This window comes from Narcine bancroftii, chromosome 5 (assembly GCF_036971445.1).
Source record: "Narcine bancroftii isolate sNarBan1 chromosome 5, sNarBan1.hap1, whole genome shotgun sequence".
Taxonomy (NCBI): Eukaryota; Metazoa; Chordata; class Chondrichthyes; order Torpediniformes; family Narcinidae; genus Narcine; species Narcine bancroftii.
Genome location: NC_091473.1, coordinates 16,272,479 through 16,298,246, shown reverse-complemented (window position 1 = coordinate 16,298,246; position 25,768 = coordinate 16,272,479). Strand labels below are relative to the sequence as shown.

Genomic DNA, 25,768 nt, shown 5'->3' with positions numbered 1-25,768 from the left:
GTCTGTGAAGGGACGTTCAGATGGTCGCGCTGAAGGAGGTGTTCTGCCATCTGAAAGGTCTGAAGCAGGGAGAGGGGCCACAGAGCAAGCGCCGGCTTCTGAGTCCGGGCAGGGGCAGTGGTCTGACAACTCACCTCCCCGCTGCCTGAAGCCCCCCCAGCGCGGGACTGTGGGGCTGGGGCAGGCAGTGTTCTGACAACTCGCCTCCCCGCTGCCTGAATCCCCCCCAGCGTGAGACTGTGGGGCTGGGGTGGCCAGCGGGGGAGTACAGGGCTTATACACGCACACAAAATCTCGCTAAATTTAAAAGGTGAGACCTTTTGATAAGTCAGGATTCTCAAGGACGGCCGCCCCAGCCCCATAGTCCCCCGTCTGCTGCCCCAGCCTCATAGTCCCCCGTATGCCGCCCCAGCCTCATAGTCCCCCGTACGCCACCCCAGCCTCGTAGTCCCACGTTGGGGGTCTGTAAGGCAACGGGGAGGGTAGGTGTCCGCAGTGGGGAGGGCAGCTGTCAGTGGGTCACCAGCTGACTGTCAACAGCCTGCCCGCTGTTAGGCACCTGAAAGCTGCTAGCTGCTTTACCTGAGCTGCTTTCAGGTGCAACGGGGGATTCTTGGAGCAGGATATTATACCTAGAGGAGAAGGGTTAGGTAGGTAAACTTCCTGGCCGGGTTCTCCACTTTCAGGTGGCCACCCGACAGCTACATAGGAGTACAATAGGCTGCTTTACAGTTCGGAATTGTGGCCACCTGAAAGTGGCTCTAGAGTAAGTTAACATAGGCCAGCACAACATTGTAGGCTGAAAGGCCTGTATTGTGCTGCGATGATCTCTGTTCTAAGCTTACCTGAGTATTACAGAGACTCAGCAACACCAGGGAGTACAATGCCCTTTTATTCTACTTGGTACCACAAGCTTGTCTTGCTCAATCTAGGCACGGAACACCTCCAATTGCAAACATTATTAGTCATTCCATTATTCCCCTCTCCTGAGAAAACGTCTATCGTTTAATGCAAGTAAACTTACCTTTATTCCAAAAAAAAGTAGTTGAAACGAATAAGCTTTTCAATAAACCTTAGAAAACTATAGCAGAGAAACAGGCCATTCAGCCCATCTAGTCCATGCCATATTACTCTACCTCGCCCCAATGATCTGAACCGAGACCACAGCCCTCCATACTCCGTCCATCCACGTACCTGTTCTATATTTTTTAAAATGTTGAAATGGAGCCCATGTTCAGCCCCTCCACTGGCAGCTCATTCCACTCTTTCACCACTTTGTATGAAGAAGTTCTCCCTGCAAAGAAGTTCCCTCCCTGTGGGGTCTGGCATATTTTGTCTCGTGCCAGGTCCCTGCTTGTTTTTGCATCCTAGGAAATCATTGCACCCAATGGACCATCATGGCAGTCCTCGTCCCTTCACTCGGCAACTGATCCGCTCTGTAACTCTCCAACCAGATGGCATTAACATCAACCTCTATTCAGCTCCTCCCCATCTCTCTCTCTTTCCTCATCCCTGTCTCTGTTCCTCCAGCTCCCCACCCCTCCCTCTCCATTCAGGGCGCAACCCTATCCCCCATCACTTCTACCCTCCCACCCATATCAACCGATAACCTTTTGCCAGTTGGTCTGTGCTCCTCCCCCTCTCTCCCTCATCGCCTCTCCTCTCCCCACCTTTTTATTCAGGTGTCTGTCTGGTTTTTATTCTTACCTTGACAAAGGGCCCAGGTCCAAAACATTGGTTATATCCTTTGCTTCCTATGGACACTGTGTGACCTGGTGTTTCTCCAGCACTCGAGCGTAAAGCCCTTCAATCACAGCATCTGCAAACTTTCCTGTTTAACTCTCATGGATTATTCACCAGTTAATCTGCACCTTCTTTGGCACATTGAAGAAATTCCTCATGGTCACGGTCACAGGAAGAATGGAACAGCACAGACCCACTGTAGAGCCCGTTGAAAGAACCAAAGACTCGTTGATCCAAACCAAGGCTTTTATTAACTAGAAGACTGGAGCGTATCACATGTAGGTCGACCAGTCCAGAATGACCTGGTCTGGCTTGGAGCAACCCTTTAAGACCTGCCAGTAGGCATGGCTATGCTCTCAGCCAATCACAGTCATCCTTCACTACAATCTGTACATATACACATTGGTAATAGAATCTGTAATATCACACCCATGTGTTGGTGAACATGATGCCAAATTAAACTAATTCCATGCCTACAGATGGACCTCCTATCTCTAGTGGCCATGTGCTGCCCACCACACACCCAGTGCCAGCAAGGACCCTGACAGTAATGCCATCTGCTGCCCACCACACACCCAGTGCCAGCAGGGACCCTGACAGTAATGCCATCTGCTGCCCACCACACACCCAGTCCCAACAGGGATCTTGACAATAATGTCATCTGCTGCCCGCTACACACAATGCTACCAGGGACCCTGACAGTAATGCCATCTGCTGCCCACCACACACCCAGTGCCAGCAGGGACCCTGATAGTAATGCCATCTGCTGCCCACCACACACCCAGTCCCAGCAGGGACCCTGACAATAATGTCATCTGCTGCCCACCACACACAGTGCTACCAGGGACCTTGACAGTAATGCCATCTGCTGCCCACCACACACCCAGTGCCAGCAGGGACCCTGACAGTAATGCCATCTGCTGCCCACCACACACCCAGTGCCAGCAGGGACCCTGACAACAATGCCATCTGCTGCCCACCACACACCCAGTGCCAGCAGGGACCCTGACACAGTAATGCCATCTGCTGCCCACAACACACCCAGTGCCAGCAGTGGCCCCGACAGGAATGCCACATGCTACCCATTACACACCCAGTGCCACTGTGTCAATCTCACTGTACAAGAGTGGGTTAAACAACATCAATGTGTACTGTCACCTCAGGATTGCCAAGCCATTAACGCACTCCTGAATTTCAGGGGAAATCCTGATTGTACCTTGACCTGCCTGGATATAATTTCTTTTAGTAATGAGAATCATTAGATTTGAGTTTCAGTTTGCAATCATTTCTCATATCCTACCGTTTTGCTTAAATCCATTCCCTCATTGAAAGTGTGAAAGTGAAGCAGTTTAAATGGCAAAGAAAAGTGGGCATTGGTAGTGTTCTTGCAAATTCCTTATTGCTCACCAAGTCCATGCTGACCACCAACCACCCATTTCCGCAGATTCAACATCAATCCCATTTCTCTTTCCTCCCCACTCTCCAATCAATGCCCACCTCCAGGTGCAACCCTTTTCTAATAACCCCAGGGACAACTCACTGTGACCTATTCTCCTGCCAACTCTCAGTTCTATGGGGCAGGAAACAGGAGCACCCAGGGGAAAGAGACCCTGCAATCTTGGGGATAGCGCTGAAATTCAACACAGACAGTGGTGGAGGTCGGGATTGAACCAGGATCTCAGGGTTGTGTGCAGGCTCTGCCTGCTGTCCCACTGAGCCACTGGAAATGGCTGGCAATCCTACACACTTATAACACTGCAGATTTTAACCATTCTTATGCAGCATTCAGAAGGAACATAGGAGCTGAAAAATCTTGAACTTACTTACCAAAGCATCCTGGTAGACATTGGTCCATTGAACCTTTTTTGCTTTCTTGCCTGCCATCACCATGGGACGTCCCAGAACATCCAAATACTCCTGTGGTGTTAAATAAAAATACATTCAATGGATGACTTCATTCACCAGATACACTAAAGCACTTCAAATTTTTTGAAATAGATCAATAGTGGTTTCAGAGCCTCTTGAAAGTTGAGGTAACTGGTGGATACAGACAGGAAGGCAGACAAGAAATAAGCTGAGAAGTGAGGAAATTAGAGGTCAATATGAATGCCATCTGGTTAGAGAGTGGCCCAGACAGAATATAAAGCATTGTTCCTCCAACTTGTGGGTGATCTCAGTTTGGCAGTGCATGAGACCACGGGCAGACATATCGGTGTCGCAATGGTGTGCGGAAATAAAGTGGTGGGTCACTGGGAGGTCCTTCCTGTTGCAGTAAACAGAGCGAAGGTGCTCAACGAAGTGATCTCCCAATCTATGTCCAAACTCCTTGACGTAGAGGAGCCCACATTCAGAGCACCAGATGCAGTAGGCGATCTCTGCAGATTCACAAGTGAACTGTTCATTCACATGGAAGGGCAGTTTGTGGCCCCAAATGGTGGTGAGGAAGGAGGTGTGGGTGTAAGTGTAGCATTTCTTACTGTCATGGGGACAGGCACTGAGGGGGGGAAGGGATGAGTTGATAAGGGAGTGCTTGATGGTGCAGTCCCTAAGGAAAGCAAAGAGGAGAGGGGAGGGGAAGATGGTGGTGGGATCACGTAGTAGGTGTTAAAAATTGCAGAGGATACGGAGGCTGGTGGGAAGGCAGGTGAGGACAAGGGGAATCCTGTCCCTGTTGAGTCTGGGAGCAGAAGGCTTTATTTGAGAGATGTCATAGGCTCAGTGAGGAATGTAGGAGAACATGATAAATTACTGCTACAAGCTGACTGAGAGTGCAGTGCCCAGTGTGTAAAAGGCACTGACCTGCAAAATTAGCAGAAAGACAAGGACTGACCAGCTAGGTCGGGGGTTTCTGTTCATCTGCCAATGTGTTCCACCACAGTCCGACTCCCATCCATAACTCTTCATGACCCTATTACAGGGCCAGTGGCCCAAACTCGAATCCAGTGCTGTTTGTAAGGAATTTGTACGTTCTTTCTGTGACTTGCCTGGGTTTCCTCAAGGTGCTCTGGTTTCCTCCCACATTCGAAAATCGAATGGGATTGGAAAGTTAATTGGCATATTTAGGTGACGTGGGTTCATGGGCTGGAAGGGCCAATTACATCTAAATTAAATTAAAAATTCAACATGAAAGTAGCAGTTACTTACTTGAGTGCTAATCCGAATTGCTCCAATGGAAGGGATTTCAAAGTAATATCCTGGAATGAGAAAGAACTGCTTGTGACTGAAACTGTGAAAGCCATGGGAGGAATAGATCAGGTGTCTTTTGCCCTGATTTGGGGAAATTGGTAAGCAGAGGACATAGGTTTAAGGTGAGATATGGGGGGGAAGGGTGAGATTTAATAGGAGCCTGAGGGTGGTGGGTGGATGGAACAGGCTGCCGAATGAGGTGGTCAAGGCAGGGACTATTGCAACGTTTAAGAAACATTTGGATGGACACATGAATAGGATGGGTTTAGAGGGATATGGGCCAAATGCAGACAGGCGGGACAAGTGTGGGTGGGTCATTTTGGGGCAGCACTGACAAGTTGGGCTAAAGGGCCTGTTTCCAGGTTCTGTGACTCTCTGATGTTACACAACTTGCTGAGTTCCTCCATCAAATTGTGTTTTTCTCTAGATTCCATTGTTGGTAGGGCCCCGTGTGTCTCCACTACATGATTTAAGACTGATCTTTCTGTGAGTTAAGTGTGTTTCTACCTTGCCTGGCACCATTTAAAACATTTGCCTGCCACCCTCTGAAAGTGACCTGATTTCTGTATCGTTCACCGCCTGGAGACTATTTTCTCTCCTGCAGCAGGGACATGGACCACATTGTGCTATTTTTGGCTACTGCTTTCCTCTGAAACCAGCAAGGTGAGGAAACCCATCCCTCTGCTCAACCGATCAAGATCCTGCTCCAAGCCTTCGCATCCATCTCAGTGGAACAGGAGTCGCTGCTGCCCAGTCGACCCCAAGCTCGTTGCTGGCTTTGGTTTGCTCTTCGCGGCAGGTGGAGTTGAGGAAGTATCAAGCATGCAGAAGGATTTAGGTTAAGAGACTGGGCAAGGAAATGGCAGATGGAATACAGTATAGAGAAGTGTCTGATTATGCACTTTCATGGAACGTATAAAGGCATAGACTATTTTTAAAATCAGAAATCAAAGGTGCAGAGGGACTTGCGAGTTCTTGTGCAAGACACCCTGAAGGTTAACTTGCACAGAGAGTCGATGGTAAGGAAGACAAATACAATAAAATTTCGAGAGGGGTAGAATACAAAAGGAGAGATGTAATGTTCAGGCTTTGTAAGGCATTGGTCAGTCCACACTTGAAGTATTGAGAGCAGTTTTGATCTCCTTTATCTAAGGAAGGATAGCGATCCATAGGAAACTACAGCACAGTGAACAGGGCATTTGGCCTTTCAAGTCTGTGACGAAACACCATTCCTCTAGTCCCACTGACCTGCATCCATTCCATACCCTCCAGACCTCTGCCATCCATGTAACTATCCAATCTATTCTTAAAACTTAAGAGTGAGTCTGCATTTACCATGTCAGATGGCAGCTCGTTCCGCACTCCCCTAAACCTTTCATCTTTCACCCTAAAGTCAAGTCCTCTCGAATTTCTCTCTCCCAATCTAAGTGGAAAGAGCCTACTCTCATTTATTCTGTCTTCAAGGGATATTGGTGATCAGGTTAAGAAGAAGAGGGAGGTGTTATCTAAACTTGCTATACATGGAGTACAGAAAATGCAAGAAAATACTCAACCTGAAGGGTTTCTACAAGTTTCTTTTTCTTTGGCTTGGCTTCGCGGACGAAGATTTATGGAGGGGGTAAATGTCCACGTCAGCTGCAGGCTCGTTTGTGGCTGACAAGTCCGATGCGGGACAGGCAGACACGGTTGCAGCGGTTGCAAGGGAAAATTGGTTGGTTGGGGTTGGGTGTTGGGTTTTTCCTCCTTTGTCTTTTGTCAGTGAGGTGGACTCTGCGGTCTTCTTCAAAGGAGGTTGCTGCCCGCCGAACTGTGAGGCGCCAAGATGTACGGTTTGAGGCGATATCAGCCCACTGGTGGTGGTCAGTGTGGCAGGCACCAAGAGATTTCTTTAGGCAGTCCTTGTACCTCTTCTTTGGTGCACCTCTGTCACGGTGGCCAGTGGAGAGCTCGCCATATAACACGATCTTGGGAAGACGATGGTCCTCCATTCTGGAGACGTGACCCACCCAGCGCAGCTGGATCTTCAGCAGCGTGGACTCGATGCTGTTGGCCTCTGCCATCTCGAGTACTTCGATGTTAGGGATGAAGTCGCTCCAATGAATGTTGAGGATGGAGCGGAGACAACGCTGGTGGAAGCGTTCTAGGGACAAAATTGGTCCCTAAAAGATCAAAGTGATCAACTATGTGTGGAGTTTCATGTAATGGTGGAGATCTTGTTTTTTTTTGCATCAGTATTTACTCAGGAAACTGGCATAGTGGATAAGAAAGGGAAACAAACAGAAGTGTCACGGAACATATGGAGATTAAGGAGGAGGAGGAGTTTGCTGTCTTACAGTGAATAAAGGTAGATAAATTCCCTGGGCTGGATATGATATTCCCTTGGACTTTGAGGGAGACGAGTGTAGAAATTGCAGGGACCCTGGCAGTTAAGTTCAAAATGTCCTTGGACATGGCTGTGGTGCCAGAGGATTGGAAGATAGCTCATGTTGTCCTGTTGTTTAAAAAATACTTCAAAAATAAACCAGGTAATTATAGGCTGGTGAGCCTGATGTCAGTAGAAGATAAATTACTGGAAGGAGTTCTGAAAGATAGGATATATAGATACTTGGATAGCCATGGGCTGATTAAGGACAGTCAGCATGGCTTTGTGTCTGGTAGGTCATGTTTAACGAAATCTTGTAGAGTTTTTCAAGGAAGTTACCAAGAAGGTAGATAAAGGAAAGGCTGTGGATGTTGTCTGCATGGACTTTAGTAAAGTCTTTGATAAGGTCCCATGTGGGAGTTTAGTTCAGAAGGTTAAGACACTAGGTATCCATGGAGAGGTTGTAAACTGGATTTGAAATTGGCTGTGTGGAAGAAAACAGAGGGTGGTAGTGGATGTTTGCTTCTCAGTCTGGAGGCCTGTGACTAGTGGTGTGCCTCAGGGATCTGTGTTGGGACCATTGTTGTTCTATATCAATAATCTGGATGATAGTGTGGTAAATTGGATCAGCATGTTGGCTGATGACACAAAGATAGGAAGAGTTGTGGACAGTGAGGAAGATTTTCAAAGCTTGCATAGGGATCTGGATCTGGCCCAACTAAGAGAATTAGCCAAAAAATGGCAGATGGAGTTTAATGCAGACAAGTGTGAGGTGATGCATTTTGGAAGGGCAAACCAAGGTCAGACATGCACAGTAAATGGTCGGGCACCAAGGTGTGCAGAGGAGCAGAGAGATCTGGGAACCCAGTAACATGTTCCTTAAAGGTGGACAGGGTTGTAAAGAAAGTTTTTTTTTGGCATCTTAGCCTTTATAAATCAAAGTATTGAGTCTATGAGTTGGGATGTTAGGTTGAAGTTGTTTAAGACATTGGTGAGGCCAAATTTGGAATATTGTGTGCAGTTCTGGTCACCAAACTACAGGAAGGATACGACTAAGATTAAAAGAGTGAAGAGAAGATTTACTTGGATGATACCAGATCTTCAAGGGTCGAGATACAGGGAAAGATTAAACAGGTTAGGCATTTATTCCTTGGAGATTAGAAGAATGAGGTGAGTTTTGATAGAGGTTTACAAGATTATGGGAGGTATAGACAGAGTGGATTGGGGGAGATAAATACGAGAGGTCATAGTTTTAAGTTGAAAGGGGAAAGATTTAGAGGGAACATCATGGGAACGTTCTTCACTCAGAGAGTGGTAGGAGTGTGGAATGGTCTGCCATCTGATGTAGTGAATGCAGACTCAATCTTGAGTTTTTAAAATAATTGGATAAATACATGCATGGGAGAGGTCTGAAGGGAGCAGGTCAGTGGGACTAGTGAAATAGTGGTTAGTACAGACTAGAAGGGCTGAATGACCTGTTTTCTGTGCTGTAGCATTCTATGGTTCTATTCCATTTCTCTCAATTTTGCAAACCTCTATCAAAAATCTCCCCTCATTTTTCTACACTCAAGTCCCAACCTGTTTAATCTTTTCCTGTAACTCAACTCCTGAGGATCAGCAACACGTACAAACCTTTGATTCCTGCCTATACATCCAGTCCTCACATGAACTTTATCCTCTTCCACCTCACTACCTACTCTAACACTCTGGCTCCCATATATTGGCATTGGAGAGGGTTCAGAGGAGTTTCACGAGATTGATCCTGGAATGAAAGGGTTGTCATATGAGGAGCATTTGTTGGCTCTGCAACTGTACTTGCTGGAGTTCAGAAGGATGTGGGGGAATCACATTGAAACTTATTAAATACTGAAAGGCCTGGATAGCGTGGATGTAGAGAGGATGGGACCAGAAGGCACCACCTCAGAATACAGAAACATCCCTTTAGAACTGAGATGAGGAGGAATTTCTTTACCCAGAGGGTAGGGAGTCTATGAAATTTGTTGCTGCGGATGTCTGTGGAGGCATCATTGGGTAGATTTAAGACTGAGATAGATGGGTTTTTGATTCAGAAGGGCTGAATGGCCTAATTCCGTTCGTACATTTGAGGCCCTTGCTCTCGTATGATTCAGCATGAGACATGCATAGGCAAGGCTGCCTGGTCTCTGCAGTCTCATTTGTGTGCTGCATAGTCCTTTGCCAAATCCATCAGGTAGGACAAAGGCATAAGAGGAGTGACTCAGGTCAAGGCCTCTCTGTACCTAGGCGATGTCACTATCTTCTGTTCAGACACATAATCGGTCTAAAAACCAATCAACATATGCAAACATTATGAGTCCATATCAGGCGCCAGGGTAAACCGGAAGAAGAGCGAGGCAATGCTCTTTGGTCACTGGCTCGACCAGACCACCATCCCCTCACAGTCAGATCTGATTTCCTGAAGTGGCTGGGGATCTGGTTTAGAGGGACCGAGGCATGCAACAAGAATCGGAGCAGATCACAAAGGTCCACCAGAAAATGGGAATGTGGGAACGGTACTCCCCCTTGATAACAGTGAAGAACCTGGTCATCAGGTGTGAGATGCTCTTAGTACTGCTGTACGTGGCGCAGATGTGGCCCACCCCCCCCATACCTCCGTTCTGGCAGTCACCAGAGCAATTTTCCGATTCGCATGGGGGTCCAAAATGGATCGGGTCTGAAGTACAGCGTATTTGACAGAGAGCTAATGGCGCTGTATCTAGCTATCAACCACCTCCGACACTTCCTCAAGGGCAGGACCTTTACAGCCTTCACTGACCACAAACCCCTGACCTTCGCCCTGACCAGCTTGCCAACAGCATCATCTATCATACATTTCCAAGTACACCACAGATGTGCAGCATGTCTTGGGCAAGGATAACGTGGTGACGCATGCACTATTCAGGCAGAACATCCACACACTATTGAAAGGAGTGGATTTTGTGGCGCTAGCAAAGTGCAGCAAGACGACACAGAGATGTTCCAGTACAGGACAGCCATATCGGGACTGCAACTCCAGGACATCCCGCTCGGCACAGGAAATACCACCCTCCTCTGTGATGTGGCCATCGGACAGGCTAGACTTATCGTCCCAGCAGCTTGGAGACAACAGGTTTTTGATTCCTTTCACGGGCTGGCTCACCCATCCATCAGGACCACAGCCTGGCTGGTGGCCAGCAAATATATGTGGCATGATCTCCGGAAACAGGTCAGTGGGTGGGCGAAGGCATGCACGCAGTGCCAAACAGCCAAGGTACCAAGACCTCAACACAGCCCTTCAGGACTGCGGAATTAAGGTTTGACCATGTCCACGTGGACATTGTGGGACCCCCTACTAGTATCCCAGGGGTTCCGCTACTTGTTCACAATGGTCAACTGCTTCACCAAGTGGCCAGAAACAGTCCTGACTCGATGACCTCGTGTACCAGGGCCCTCATCTCCTCCTGGGTGGCACGATTTGGCATATCCTCCCACGTTACATCGGACAGAGGGGCCCAATTCACCTCCAGCCTCTGGTCCAACCTCACAAGTCTGTGGGGTGCTCAACTACACCACATTACACACTATCATCCACCATCAAATGGGCTGGTGGAGAGCTCAAGTCCGCACTCATGGCTCGATGACAAGGACCCAACTGGGTGGACAAGCTGCCATGGGCATGGTTCGGGATCCGCACTGCACCCTAGGAGGACCTCAACACCTCTTCTGCAGAACGCGTGTACGGAGCTCCATGGTGGTCCCAGGGGAATTCACACTGTCCCCAGAAGAGCAATCGGACAACATAGCAGCACTCCTCTGCAGGCTATGGGAACGAGTCGGCAACCTGTCCCCATCTCCACCGACCAGGCACGGACAAGTGAGGACTAACATATCCAAAGACCTGCAAGACTGCGAGTATGGTATTATTTGCAAGGGTCTACACTGTTCAGCACTACAGAGGTCATACGAGAGTCCATTACGGGTCGTACAAAACAAGGGCACCATTTTCGAATTGGAATTTGGAGACAAGATGGAGGTCTTCACTATGGATTGGTTAAAGCCAGCACACCTTGCCCCAGCACATCCTGTCGAGGCACCAGTACCACATAAGAGAGGCAGGCCACCAAAGATGACAGAGATGCTGCCTTTGGGCATCAAAGACAAAACTGCGGGTTCTGGCGACGATCAGGCTGGCGCTTTGGGCGGTGAGCGCATCCAAGCGGCACTAGCCCCAGCAAGCAAATCGGCAGTCGTATGGCTAAGGCAGCATAGGGGCAAGCATCCCCAACATGGCGCTTGTCCCCACTGCACAGCCAACAGCTAAGGGATAGCACGTGGGGAAGAAGGTATTGTAATGCAAGAAGGGGACCCGTGCAGGAGAAACCTGCTATTGTTATGCAGGCAGTGACATCAGTTGATGGGGAAAACGGTGGGAACACCAACAGTATAAAAGCCGCTTCAGCCCCAATAAAACAGAGAGCTATACCCCACTACACCCGTGGGTGTCTTTCTTCGAGTAGCGCGCAGCTACATCACTAAGAAATTTATTTCTGTAATGTATCTCTTACTATAAGCAGGCACTATTAAAAAGGGAATTCATAAATCAAGACAGAAATGGGAGGTTGATTTGAATATTGTGATTGGTGAGAAAAGATGGGCAGAACTTTGTCAGGTATGTATGACCAAAATTAATGATGTTAGATATAGCTTAGTTCAATATAATTATTTACATCAATTATATTTAACACCTCAAAAACTGCATAAAATTAAATTAGATTTATCAGATCAATGTTTTAGATGCGGTGATGAAATAGGTACTTTATTTTTTATACTCTTCTTGGTCATCTTCTAAGGTTAGAATGTTTTGGGAGAATCTGGGAATTTTTTGGGACAAATTACTGGCACTGCCTTTCCACAAAATTCAGATTTATTTTTGTTGGGGGAACATTGAGGGAACTAGACCTAAGCTAAATTTATTAATTCATCATGATAAATTTGTTAAAATTGCTTTAGTGGTGGCAAGAAAGTGTATCACAATGACTTGGAAATTGGATGTGTGTTTAGGTATGGAAATATGGCATCTGGAGATACAAAGTTGTACTCCCTTAGAGAAAATTACTTATAATTTAAGAAATATTCACTCTTTGTACAGATTTGGAGCCTGCATTTGCAAAGGTTAGGAATAAATATGGAAAAAATGCACTTCCGTACTCTGAAGTACTGTATAAATCTTATTCACTGAAAGTCATATGCATATAAACGCTAAAAGATTCCAGTGTGTGAGCCAACCCTCTGTGCAATTCAGAACAACATTTTTTTTCCTATATTGGTTTTCCTTTTGTATTTTCTCAGTTAACTGTATTATATATTTTATATAGTGGTAGAGGAGTAAGCGGGGGGCAGAATAAACACCGTGTAATCACAGTATCTCAGGTTTGTTTAAGTATTGTTTAAATTGAACAATAACGTGGTTGAAAACCTTAAATATTCAAAAAGAACAAGTCATGTAACCATGCAGTCATGCAACCATGTCGCCATGCTACCAAGCAAACATAATAGCATGCAGTCATAGAACCAGGCAGATAAAATACAAGCAGTCATACATCCATGTAGTCATGCTACCATGCAGCCATGGTACAGGCAGCTAAGCAACAAGCATAAGTACTGCCATCCAGCTAAGCTACCATGCAGTAATGCAAATGCGCAGTCATGCTACCTGGCTGCAAAGATACCATGCAATCCTACACTTACGAACCTTTATTAGCGCAGGCCATCCACTGCAGAGGCGTGACATCATAACTGTGTTGTCCAACTGAGAAGGTGAAGACTCGGACCTGTTACCAAAGAGAGAAGAGGTGCCTTGAAAATGTGTGTGTTGGAGTGAACAAGAGGGGCTCAAATTACCTTAATCTCAAATGATGAGGAACAGTCGATTACAGTGGGTGATGTAGTGCAGGGTGCGGTGTGACGGGGAGTCACAGAGGGCAGGGTGCGGTGTGTTAGGGAGTCACAAAGGGCAGGGTGGGGTGTGACGGGGAGCCACAGAGGGTAGGGTGGGGTGTGACGGGGAGCCACAGAGGGCAGGGTGCAGTGTTATGGTGGGGCGAAAGAGTGCAGAGTGTAGTTTTATGCTGGTGTTAAGGAATGCAGTGTGTGGTGTTCTGGTGGGGTTAAGGAATGCAGTGTGTGGTGTTATGGTGGGAATAAGGAATGCAGGGTGTGGTGTTATGCTGGGGTAAAGAGTGCAGGGTGTGGTGTTTTGGTGGGGTTAAGGAATGCAGTGTGTGGTGTTATGGTGGGGTAAAAGTGCAGGGTTTGGTGTTTTGGTGAGTTAAGAAATGCAGGGTGTGGTGTAATGGTGGGTTAAGAAATGCAGGGTGTGGCATGATGGGGTTAAATATTGCAGGTTGTGGAATTATGGTGGGGTTAAGTGTGCAGGGAGTGGTTTTATGGTAGGGATAAGGAATGCAGGGTGTGGTGTTATGCTGGGTAAAGTAGTGCAAGATGTGGTGTTATGGTGGGGATAAAGAGTGCAGGGTGTGGTGTTCCGGTAGGATTAAGGAATACAGGGTGTTGTGTGATGGTGGGTTAAGAAATGCAGGGTGTGGTTTTATGGTGGGTTAAAAATTGCAGGTTGTGGTGCTATGGTGGGAATAAGGTATGCAGAGTGTGATGTTCTGGTGGGGATAAGGAATGAAGGATGTGGTGTTATGGTGGGGTTAAAGAATGTAAGTTATGTTATGGTGGGTTAAACAGTGCAGGGTGTGGTGTTATGACGGGGCTAAGGAGTACAGCGTGTGCTGTTATGATGGGTTAAGGAGAGCAGCGTGTGGTGTTATGGTGGGTTAAGGAATGCAGGGTGTGGTGTTATGTGGGTTAAGAAATGCAGGGTGTGGTGTTATGGGGGTTAAGAAATGCAGGGTGTGGTGTTATGGTGGGTTAAAGAATGCAGAGTGGGGTGTTATGGAAGGTTAAGGACTCCAGCGTGTGATGTTATGGTGGGTTAAAGAATGCAGGGTGTGGTTTTATAATGTGTTTAAAAAGTGCAGGGTGTGGTGTTAGGGCGGGGTGAAATAGTGCACTATGTGGTGTTATGGTGGGTTAAGGAGTGCCGGGTGTGTTGTTATGGTGGTGACAAGGAATGCAGGGTGTGGTGCTATTGTTGGGTTAAACATAGCAGAGTGTGGTGTTATGGAGCAGTTAAATATTGCAAGGTGTGGTGTTATGGTGGGTTAAGAGTGCAGGGGGTGGTGTTATTGTTTGGTTAAAGGGAGCAGAGTGTGGTGCTATGGAGGGGTTAAATAATGCAGGGTGTGGTGTTATGGTTGTTTAAAGAGAGGAGCGTGTGGTGTTATGGAGGGGTTAAGGAATGCCGGGTGTCGTGTAATGGTGGGTTAAGGAATGCAGGGTGTCGTGTGATGGTGTGTTATGAAATGCAGGGTGTGGTTTTATGCTGGATTAAAGACTGCAGGTTGTGGTGCTATGGTGGGGATAAGGAATGCAGAGTGTAGTGTTCTGGTGGGGATAAGGAATGCAGAGTGTGGTGTTATGGTGGGGTTAACGAATGCAGGGTGTGGTGTTATTGGTAGGGTTAAGGAATGTAAGTTATGTTATGGTGGGTTAAGGAGTGCAGGTTGTCATGTTATGGTGGGGTTAAGGAATGCCAGGTGTGTTGTTATGGTGGGGATAAGGAATGCAGGGTGTGGTGCTATTGTTGGGTTAAACATAGCATAGTGTTGTGTTATGTTGGGTGAAAGAGTGCATGGTGTGGTGATATAGTGGGTGATAGTGTGCAGGGTGTGGTGATATAGTGGGTGAAAGAGTGCAAGGTGTGCTGTTATGGTGGGGTTAAGGAATTCTGGGTGTGGTGTTATGGTGGGTTAAAGAGTGCAGAATGTGGTGTTATGCTGGGATTAATGAGTGCAGGGTGTCATGTAATATTGGGTTAAAGACTGCAGCGAGTAGTGTTATGGTTGGTTAAAGAGTGCAGGCTGTGGTGTTATGGTGGGCTAAAGAGTGCAGAGTATGGTGTTATGGTGGGGTTAAGGAATTCAGGGTGTGGTGTGGTGGGTTAAAGAGTGCAGGGTGTGGTGTTATGGTGGGCTAAAGAGTGTAGAGTATGGTGCTATGGTGGGTTAAAGAATGCATAGTGTGTTTTGGTGCAGTTATTAATTCAAGGTGTGATGTTATGGTGGGGTGAAGGAGTGCAGGGTGTGGTGTTATGGTGGATGAAAGAGTGCAGGATGTGGTGTTATGGTGGATGAAAGAGTGCAGGGTGTGGTGTTATGGTGGGTGAAAGAGTGCAGGGTGTGGTGTTATGGTGGGTGAAAGAGCGCAGCGTGTGGTGTTATGGAAGCTGAAAGAGTGCAGCGTGTGGTGTTATGGAGCGTGAAAGAGTGCAGGGTGTGGTGTTATGGTGGGAGAAAGTGTGCAGGGTGTGGTGTTATGGTGGGGTTAAGGAATTCAGGATGTGATAATATGGTGAGTTAAAGAGTGCAGGGTGGGGTGTTATTCTGGGGTTAAGGAATGCAGTGTGTGGTGTTATGGTGGGTTAAAGAGTGCAGGTTGTGGTGTAAAGCTGGAGTTAAAGAGTGCAGGTTGTGGTGTTATGCTGGGGTTAAAGAGTGCAGGGTGTGGTGTTATGCTGGGGTTAAAGAGCCCAGGGTGTGGTGTTATGCTGGGTTAAAGAGTGCAGAGTGTGTTGTTTTGGTGGGGTTATTAATTCAGGGTGTGGTGTTATGGCAGAGCTAAGGAGTACAGCGTGTGCTGTTATGATGGGTTAAGGAGTGCAGCGTGTGCTGTTATGATGGGTTTAAGAGTGCAGGGTGTGGTGTGATGGTGAGTGAAAGAGTGCAGGGTGTGGTGATATAGTGGGTGAAAGAGTGCAAGGTGTGGTGTTATGGTGGATTAAGAAATGTAGGGTGTGGTGTTATGGTGGGTTAAGAAATGCAGGGCGTGGTGTTATGTGGGTTAAGAAATGCAGGGTGTGGTGTTATGGTGGGTTAAAGAATGCAGAGTGGGGTGTTATGGAAGGTTAAGGACTCCAGCGTGTGATGTTATGGTGGGTTAAAGAATGCAGGGTGTGGTTTTATAATGTGTTTAAAAAGTGCAGGGTGTGGTGTTAGGGCGGGGTGAAATAGTGCACTATGTGGTGTTATGGTGGGTTAAGGAGTGCCGGGTGTGTTGTTATGGTGGTGACAAGGAATGCAGGGTGTGGTGCTATTGTTGGGTTAAACATAGCAGAGTGTGGTGTTATGGAGCAGTTAAATATTGCAAGGTGTGGTGTTATGGTGGGTTAAATAATGCAGGGTGTGGTGTTATGGTTGTTTAAAGAGAGGAGCGTGTGGTGTTATGGAGCGGTTAAATATTGCAAGGTGTGGTGTTATGGTGGGTTAAGAAATGCAGGGTGTGGTGTTATGATGGGTTAAAGAATGCAGGGTGGGGTGTTATGGTGGGGTTAACGAATGCAGGGTGTGGTGTTATTGGTGGGGTTAAGAAATGTAAGTTGTGTTATGGTGGGTTAAAGAGTGCAGGGTGTGCTGTTATGATGGGTTAAGGAGTGCAGCGTGGGCTGTTATGATGGGTTAAGGAGTACAGCGTGCGGTGTTATGGTGGGGTTAAGGAATGCGGGTTGCGGTGTTATGGTGGGTTAAGGAATGGAGAGTGTGGTTTTATGCTGGTGTTAAGGAATGCAGTGTGTGGTGTTATGTTGGGTTAAAGTGTGCAAGGTGTGGTGTTCTGGTGGGATTAAGGAATGCAGGGTGTCGTGTAATGGTGGGATTAAGGAATGCCGGGTGTCGTGTAATGGTGGGTTAAGGAATGCAGGGTGTCGTGTGATGGTGTGTTATGAAATGCAGGGTGTGGTTTTATGCTGGATTAAAGACTGCAGGTTGTGGTGCTATGGTGGGGATAAGGTATGCATAGTGTAGTGTTCTGGTGGAGATAAGGAATGCAGAGTGTGGTGTTATGGTGGGGTTAACGAATGCAGGGTGTGGTGTTATTGGTAGGGTTAAAGAATGTAAGTTGTGTTATGGTGGGTTAAGGAGTGCAGGTTGTCTTGTTATGGTGGGGTTAAGGAATGCCGGGTGTGTTGTTATGGTGGGGATAAGGAATGCAGGGTGTGGTGCTATTGTTGGGTTAAACATAGCATAGTGTTGTGTTATGTTGGGTGAAAGAGTGGAGGGTGTGCTGTTATGGTGGGGTTAAGGAATTCTGGGTGTGGTGTGGTGGGTTAAAGAGTGCAGGGTGTGGTGTTATGGTGGGCTAAAGAGTGCAGCTTGTGGTGTTATGGTGGGCTAAAGAGAGTAGAGTATGGTGCTATGGTGGGTTAAAGAATGCATAGTGTTGTGTTTTGGTGCAGTTATTAATTCAAGGTGTGATGTTATGGCGGGGTGAAGGAGTGCAGGGTGTGGTGTTATGGTGGATGAAAGAGTGCAGGATGTGGTGTTATGGTGGATGAAAGAGTGCAGGGTGTGGTGTTATGGTGGGTGAAAGAGTGCAGGGTGTGGTGTTATGGTGGGTGAAAGAGTGCAGGGTGTGGTGTTATGGAAGCTGAAAGAGTGCAGCGTGTGGTGTTATGGAGGGTGAAAGAGTGCAGGGTGTGGTGTTATGGTGGGAGAAAGTGTGCAGGGTGTGCTGTTATGGTGGGGTTAAGGAATTCAGGATGTGATAATATGGTGGGTTAAAGAGTGCAGGTTGTGGTGTAAAGCTAGAGTTAAAGAGTGCAGGTTGTGGTGTTATGCTGGGGTTAAAGAGTGCAGGGTGTGGTGTTATGCTGGGGTTAAAGAGCCCAGGGTGTGGTGTTATGCTGGGTTAAAGAGTGCAGAGTGTGTTGTTTTGGTGGGGTTATTAATTCAGGGTGTGGTGTTATGGTGGGGTTAAGGAGTGCAGGGTGTGGTGTTATATTGGGTTAAAGAGTGCAGCGTGTAGTGTTATGGTTGGTTAAAGGGTGCAGGGTGTGGTGTTATGCTGGGGTTCAAGAATGCTGTGTTTGGTGTTATGGTGGGTTAAAGAGTGCAGGGTGTGGTGTTATGGTGGGGTTAAGGAATTCAGGGTGTGATGTTATGGTGGGTTAAAGAGTGCAGCGTGTAGTGTTATGCATGGTTAAATAGTGCAGGGTGTGGTGTTATGGTGGGCAAAAGAGTGCAGTTTGTTTTGTTATGGTGGGCTAAAGAGTGCAGGTTGTGGTGTTATGGTGGGTTAAAGAGTGCAGAATGTGGTGTTATGCTGGGGTTAATGAGTGCAGGGTGTCGTGTAATATTGGGTTAAAGACTGCAGTGTGTAGTGTTATGGTTGGTTAAAGAGTGCAGAGTGTGGTGTTATGGTGGGCTAAAGAGTGCAGAGTATGGTGTTATGGTGGGTGATAGTGTGCAGGGTGTGGTGATATAGTGGGTGAAAGAGTGCAAGGTGTGCTGTTATGGTGGGGTTAAGGAATGCAGGGTGTGGTGTTATGGTGGTGTTAACAAATGCAGGGTGTGGTGTTATGGCGAGGTTAAGGAGTGCAGGGTGTGGTGTTCTGTTGGGTTAAAGAGTGCAGGGTGTGGTGTTATGTTGGAGCTAAGGAATGCAGGTTGTGGTGTTATGGTGGGGTTGAAGAGTGCAGGGACTAATGTTTGTTGGGTTAAAGGGTGCAAGGTGTGTTATGAAGGGTTAAAGAATGCAGGGTGTGGTGTTATGGTGGGCTAAAGAGAGCAGAGTATGGTGTTATGGTGGGTGATAGTGTGCAGGGTGTGGTGATATAGTGGGTGAAAGAGTGCAAGGTGTGCTGTTATGGTGGGGTTAAGGAATGCAGGGTGTGGTGTTATGGTGGGGTTAACAAATGCAGGGTGTGGTGTTATGGTGGGGTTAACAAATGCAGGGTGTGGTGTTATGGCGAGGTTAAGGAGTGCAGGGTGTGGTGTTCTGTTGGGTTAAAGAGTGCAGGGTGTGGTGTTATGTTGGAGCTAAGGAATGCAGGTTGTGGTGTTATGGTGGGGTTGAAGAGTGCAGGGACTAATGTTTGTTGGGTTAAAGGGTGCAAGGTGTGTTATGAAGGGTTAAAGAATGCAGGGTGTGGTGTTGTGGTGGGTTTAAAAAGTGCAGGATGTGGTTTCATGGTGGGGTTCAAGAGTGTAGGGTGTGGTGTCATGGTAGGTTAAAGAGTGCACAGTGTGATGTCATGGTGGGTTAGAGTGCACAGTGTGGTTTCATGGTGTGGTTAAGGAATGCACGGCGTGGTGTCATGGTGGTTTATAGAGTGCAGGGTGTGGTGTTGTGTGGTTAAAGAGTGCAGGGTGTGGTGTTATGGTGGGTTAAATAGTGCAGGGTGGGGTGTGGTGTTATGTTGGGGTTAAAGAGTGCAGGGTGTGTTGTTACGTTGGGGTTAAAGAGTGCAGGGTGTGTTGTTACAGCGGCGGCCCTGATACGGGCAGGAGCAAGGGGGAGGCGGCGGCCCCAGTCCGGGCACAGGGAGAGCAGCGGCGGCCCCGGCCCCGGTCCGGGCGAAGGGTAGACGGCGGCGGCCCCGATACGGGCAGTAGCAAGGGGGAGACGGCGGCCCCGGCCTCGGTCGAGTGAGGCAGACGGAGGCCCCGGTCCGGACAGGGAGAGGGAGGCGGCGGCCCCAGTCCAGGCACAGGGAGAGCAGCAGCGGCCCCGGCCCCGGTCCGGGCGAAGGGTAGACGGCGGCAGCCCCGATACGGGCAGGAGCAAGGGGGAGGCGGCGGCCCCAGTCCGGGCACAGGGAGAGCAGCGGCGGCCCAGGCCCCGGTCCGGGCGAAGGGTAGACGGCGGCGGCCCCGATACGGGCAGGAGCAAGGGGGAGGCGGCGGCCCCAGTCCGGGCACAGGGAGAGCAGCGGCGGCCCCGGCCCCGGTCCGGGCGAAGGGTAGACGGCGGCGGCCCCGATACGGGCAGGTGCAAGGGGGAGGCGGCGGCCCCAGTCCGGGCACAGGGAGAGCAGCGGCGGCCCCGGCCCCGGTCCGGGCGAAGGGTAGACGGCGGCGGCCCCGATACGGGCAGTAGCAAGGGGGAGACGGCGGCCCCGGCCTCGGTCGAGTGAGGCAGACGGAGGCCCCGGTCCGGACAGGGAGTGGGAGGTGGCGGCCCCAGTCCGGGCACAGGGAGAGCAGCAGCGGCCCCGGCCCCGGTCCGGGCGAAGGGTAGACGGCGGCGGCCCCGATCCGGGCAGGAGCAAGGGTGAGACGGCGGCCCCAGTCCGGGCACAGGGAGAGCAGCAGCGGCCCCGGCCCCGGTCCGGGCGAAGGGTAGACGGCGGCGGCCCCGATACGGGCAGGAGCAAGGGGGAGACGGCGGCCCCGGCCTCGGTCGAGTGAGGCAGACGGAGGCCCCGGTCCGGGCAGTATGGACCGACCTAGGAGGGGAGGCAGGCCCCTCCAGCCCGGGTAAGAAACCTGCATAGGAGAAGGCCACTCCGATATAAAACCTACGACCCAAGGACCTCGCTGCCACGTCCCAGCTTGCTTGGCCACGGCACACGAACCATGGGTGTAAAGGGTGGGGCCAGTACTGCGCGCACTGCACTCCACCTAAAAGCTCCTTTGCGCAGGCCCGAGGACAGGTCCACGTCCTCCCCCTCCACGTCCTCCCCCTCCACGTCCTCCCCCTCCACGTCCTCCCCCTCCACGTCCTCCCCCTCCACGTCCTCCCCCTCCACGTCCTCCCCCTCCACGTCCTCCCCCTCCACGTCCTCCCCCTCCACGTCCTCCCCCTCCACGTCCTCCCCCTCCACGTCCTCCCCCTCCACGTCCTCCCCCTCCACGTCCTCCCCCTCCACGTCCTCCCCCTCCACGTCCTCCCCCTCCACGTCCTCCCCCTCCACGTCCTCCCCCTCCACGTCCTCCCCCTCCACGTCCTCCCCCTCAAAAGATGCTCACAAACTCAAGCTAGCATGCTGGAACATCAGAACCATGCTAGATAAGACTGACAGCCATCGACCTGAACGTCGGTCTGCCCTCATTGCACATGAACTCCTCAGACTTGACATCGACATAGCCGCTCTCAGTGAAGTCCGCCTGGCAGATGTAGGCAGCTTCCAAGAACGCGGCGCGGGCTACACACTCTACTGGTCTGGCAAGCCTTCGGATGAACGACGCCTATCTGGTGTAGGCTTCATGGTCAAGAGCTTCATTGCCTCCAAACTCGAAAACCTTCCGACAGGCCTCTCGGACCGAATCATGTCCATGCGACTCCCACTTCAAAACAAGCGTCACATCACCCTCATCAGTGTCTATGCTCCAACCCTCCAGGCGGAACCAGCAGAAAAGAACAAGTTCTACACCGACCTGCGCAACCTCATCCAACGTACCCCTACAGCCGACAAGGTTGTCATCCTGGGCGACTTCAACGCTCGTGTCGGCAAAGACTCAGAAACCTGGCCAGGAATCCTGGGCAAGCATGGCGTCGGCAAGTGCAACGACAATGGGCGCCTCCTGTTGGAGCTCTGCGCGGAACAGCGGCTTGTCATTACAAACACCCTTTTTCAGCAGAGGGACAGCCTTAAGACCACCTGGATGCATCCCCGATCCAAACACTGGCACCTCCTGGACTACATCCTGGTGCGAGAAAGTGACAAACAAGATGTGCTCCACACCAGGGTCATGCCTAGCGCGGAATGCCACACTGACCACCGGCTGGTTCGCTGCAAGCTCAACCTTCACTTCAAGCCAAAGTCCAGGAACAATAAAGCCCCCAGAAAGAGGTTCAATGTTGGAAAACTGCAGTCAGACGAAGCGAGAGGAAACTTCCAGGCAAACCTCAAAGCAAAGCTCGACGTTGCAACCCGCCTCACGGACCCGTCCCCTGAAACCCTCTGGGATCAGTTGAAGACTACCATACTGCAATCCACTGAAGAGGTACTGGGCTTCTCCTCCAGGAAAAACAAGGACTGGTTTGACGAAAACAGCCAGGAAATCCAGGAGCTGCTGGCAAAGAAGCGAGCTGCCCACCAGGCTCACCTTACAAAGCCGTCCTGTCCAGAGAAGAAACAAGCCTTCCGTCGCGCATGCAGCCATCTTCAGCGCAAACTCCGGGAGATCCAAAATGAGTGGTGGACTAGCCTCGCCAAACGAACACAGCTCAGCGCGGACATTGGCGACTTCAGGGGTTTCTACGAGGCTCTAAAGGCTGTGTACGGCCCCTCACCCCAAGTCCAAAGCCCGCTGCGCAGCTCAGACGGCAAAGTCCTCCTCAGCGACAAGATCTCCATCCTCAACCGATGGTCAGAACACTTCCAATCTCTTTTCAGTACCAACCGCTCAGTCCAAGATTCCGCCCTGCTCCAGCTCCCTCAACAGCCCCTAAGGCTAGAGCTGGATGAGGTTCCCACCCTGGATGAGACATATAAGGCAATCGAACAACTGAAAAGTGGCAAAGCAGCAGGTATGGATGGAATCCCCCCAGAAGTCTGGAAGGCTGGCAGCAAAACTCTGCATGCCAAACTGCATGAGTTTTTCAAGCTTTGTTGGGACCAAGGTAAACTGCCTCAGGATCTTCGTGATGCCACCATCATCACCCTGTACAAAAACAAAGGCGAGAAATCAGACTGCTCAAACTACAGGGGAATCACGTTGCTCTCCATTGCAGGCAAAATCTTCGCTAGGATTCTACTAAATAGAATAATACCTAGTGTCGCTGAGAATATTCTCCCAGAATCACAGTGCGGCTTTCGCGCTAACAGAGGAACCACTGACATGGTCTTTGCCCTCAGACAGCTCCAAGAAAAGTGTAGAGAACAAAACAAAGGACTCTACATCACCTTTGTTGACCTCACCAAAGCCTTCGACACCGTGAGCAGGAAAGGGCTTTGGCAAATACTAGAGCGCATCGGATGTCCCCCAAAGTTCCTCAACATGATTATCCAACTGCACGAAAACCAACAAGGTCGGGTCAGATACAGCAATGAGCTCTCTGAACCCTTCTCCATTAACAATGGCGTGAAGCAAGGCTGTGTTCTGTCACCAACCCTCTTTTCAATCTTCTTCAGCATGATGCTGAACCAAGCCATGAAAGACCCCAACAATGAAGACGCTGTTTACATCCGGTACCGCACGGATGGCAGTCTCTTCAATCTGAGGCGCCTGCAAGCTCACACCAAGACACAAGAGAAACTTGTCCGTGAACTACTCTTTGCAGATGATGCCGCTTTAGTTGCCCATTCAGAGCCAGCTCTTCAGCGCTTGACGTCCTGCTTTGCGGAAACTGCCAAAATGTTTGGCCTGGAAGTCAGCCTGAAGAAAACTGAGGTCCTCCATCAGCCAGCTCCCCACCATGACTACCAGCCCCCCCACATCTCCATCGGGCACACAAAACTCAAAACGGTCAACCAGTTTACCTATCTCAGCTGCACCATTTCATCAGATGCAAGGATCGACAATGAGATAGACAACAGACTCGCCAAGGCAAATAGCGCCTTTGGAAGACTACACAAAAGAGTCTGGAAAAACAACCAACTGAAAAACCTCACAAAGATAAGCGTATACAGAGCCGTTGTCATACCCACACTCCTGTTCGGCTCCGAATCATGGGTCCTCTACCGGCACCACCTACGGCTCCTAGAACGCTTCCACCAGCGTTGTCTCCGCTCCATCCTCAACATCCATTGGAGCGCTCACACCCCTAACGTCGAGGTACTCGAGATGGCAGAGGTCGACAGCATCGAGTCCACGCTGCTGAAGATCCAGCTGCGCTGGATGGGTCACGTCTCCAGAATGGAGGACCATCGCCTTCCCAAGATCGTATTATATGGCGAGCTCTCCACTGGCCACCGTGACAGAGGTGCACCAAAGAAAAGGTACAAGGACTGCCTAAAGAAATCTCTTGGTGCCTGCCACATTGACCACCGCCAGTGGGCTGATAACGCCTCAAACCGTGCATCTTGGCGCCTCACAGTTTGGCGGGCAGCAGCCTCCTTTGAAGAAGACCGCAGAGCCCACCTCACTGACAAAAGGCAAAGGAGGAAAAACCCAACACCCAACCCCAACCAACCAATTTTCCCTTGCAACCGCTGCAATCGTGTCTGCCTGTCCCGCATCGGACTGGTCAGCCACAAACGAGCCTGCAGCTGACGTGGACTTTTTACCCCCTCCATAAATCTTCGTCCGCGAAGCCAAGCCAAAGAAGAAAAAAAGAAAAGAAGAAGAAGAAAGAGTGCAGTGTGGGTTAAGGAGTGCATGGTGTGGTGTTATGGTGGGTTAAAGAATGCAGGGTGTAATGCACTGGTTTTAGATCAAACTACTTATATGAGTCTATTTACATTTCTTTTCTTCTCGCACCATACCTTGAACATTTTTTTCTATTTTTGTAATCCTGGGTGTTACCATGTGCAACATGGTAAAAGACCTTCTCCAGTGTACCACTCCTTGACAAGCTCAACGCATTCTCCCTCAATGCGAACAGGAAGCCACTGACCCAACAAAAATTCGGGCACACCTGCACCCATGGTCACCACTGCACATACATGATAGAGATGATTGCTCGGCCTTCCTGAGAGGGAATCCACAGAAAGGACTGGCCCCAGGATATGTCCTGAATGCCTGCTCAGGCCAGAAGGCGAGAATATGCAACGACACCTGCTCCCACTCACTGTTACAGATTGACATCCCCACCTGTTTCCAGAATGGAATTGCCATCCTGGTGTCAGTGAAGAACATCACCACCAGCCAGTAGGCCAGACACCCACCATCGTGAAGGGCTTCGAGGGGTAGGGGGCGCCTCACATGAACTCTGGCCTCCCAGCCACCCTCTGTCCTCTCCAAATCAGTACTTGCATGGCAGTCACTGACACCATGCCCAACACTCAGCCCTGGAATGTTGGTTTAACAAGGACACCAACATATCTCACCACAGATCTGCCTTTAACATAATACCACCAAACAAACTCATCCCCCAGCTCCATGGCTTTAACCTCAGCAATCCCTCTCTGCAATTGGATCCAGAATTATTTTTTATCCTACATGCTACAATCAGTGAGGATTAGTGACAGCATCTTCTTCACTATCATCCACAACACCAGGGCACCAAAAGGCTGTGTACTCAGCCCCCTCTTGTACCCCCCCCCAAAACACCCATGGATGTGAGGCCAAACTGCACTCTAACTTCATCTACAAACTCATGGATGACACTACTGTCCTTGAGTGGATCTCAAACAACAACCAGTCAGAGTATAGAAGGGAGATAGAGGGATGAGTGACTGGCTGCCAGGACAAAAAACCCTCCCTCAATGTCAGCGAGACCAAGGAGCTGGTCATAGGCATTTGCAGGAGGGGCGCAGGGACTCAATGGTGCTGTAGTGGAGATAAGAGACAAAGGGTAAACATCATAAAACAGTGCATCACAGTAAAGGCCTTTCAGCCCACGATGTTTTGCCGACTTATGCAAACCTACTCCACAACAATCTAATTTTTGCCATGAGCCTCTATTTCTCTGATTATTAGAAACAGGGACTGGCAGGTGACAGGTGGAACTGTGCATGGAGGGGGATGATGG

The 25,768-nt window shown here is 49.6% G+C and overlaps 1 protein-coding gene across 6 annotated transcripts in view; it reads right to left on the bottom strand.

The window, feature by feature from the left end:
- Positions 1 to 25,768, bottom strand: part of LOC138763163 (voltage-dependent calcium channel subunit alpha-2/delta-2-like) — a 604,584-nt gene that overhangs the window by 123,479 nt on the left and 455,337 nt on the right. For all 6 annotated transcript variants that reach the window (XR_011357359.1, XM_069936885.1, XM_069936886.1 and 3 more), the window contains 3 exons: positions 13,041 to 13,119; positions 4,888 to 4,937; positions 3,571 to 3,660 (listed from right to left, as the gene is read on the bottom strand). Coding sequence is in view for 5 of the 6 variants with exons in the window: in XM_069936885.1 (XP_069792986.1) it covers positions 3,571 to 3,660; positions 4,888 to 4,937; positions 13,041 to 13,119 (219 nt within the window). In the remaining variant the exon portion in view is untranslated. The remainder of the gene's footprint in view (positions 1 to 3,570; positions 3,661 to 4,887; positions 4,938 to 13,040; positions 13,120 to 25,768) is intronic.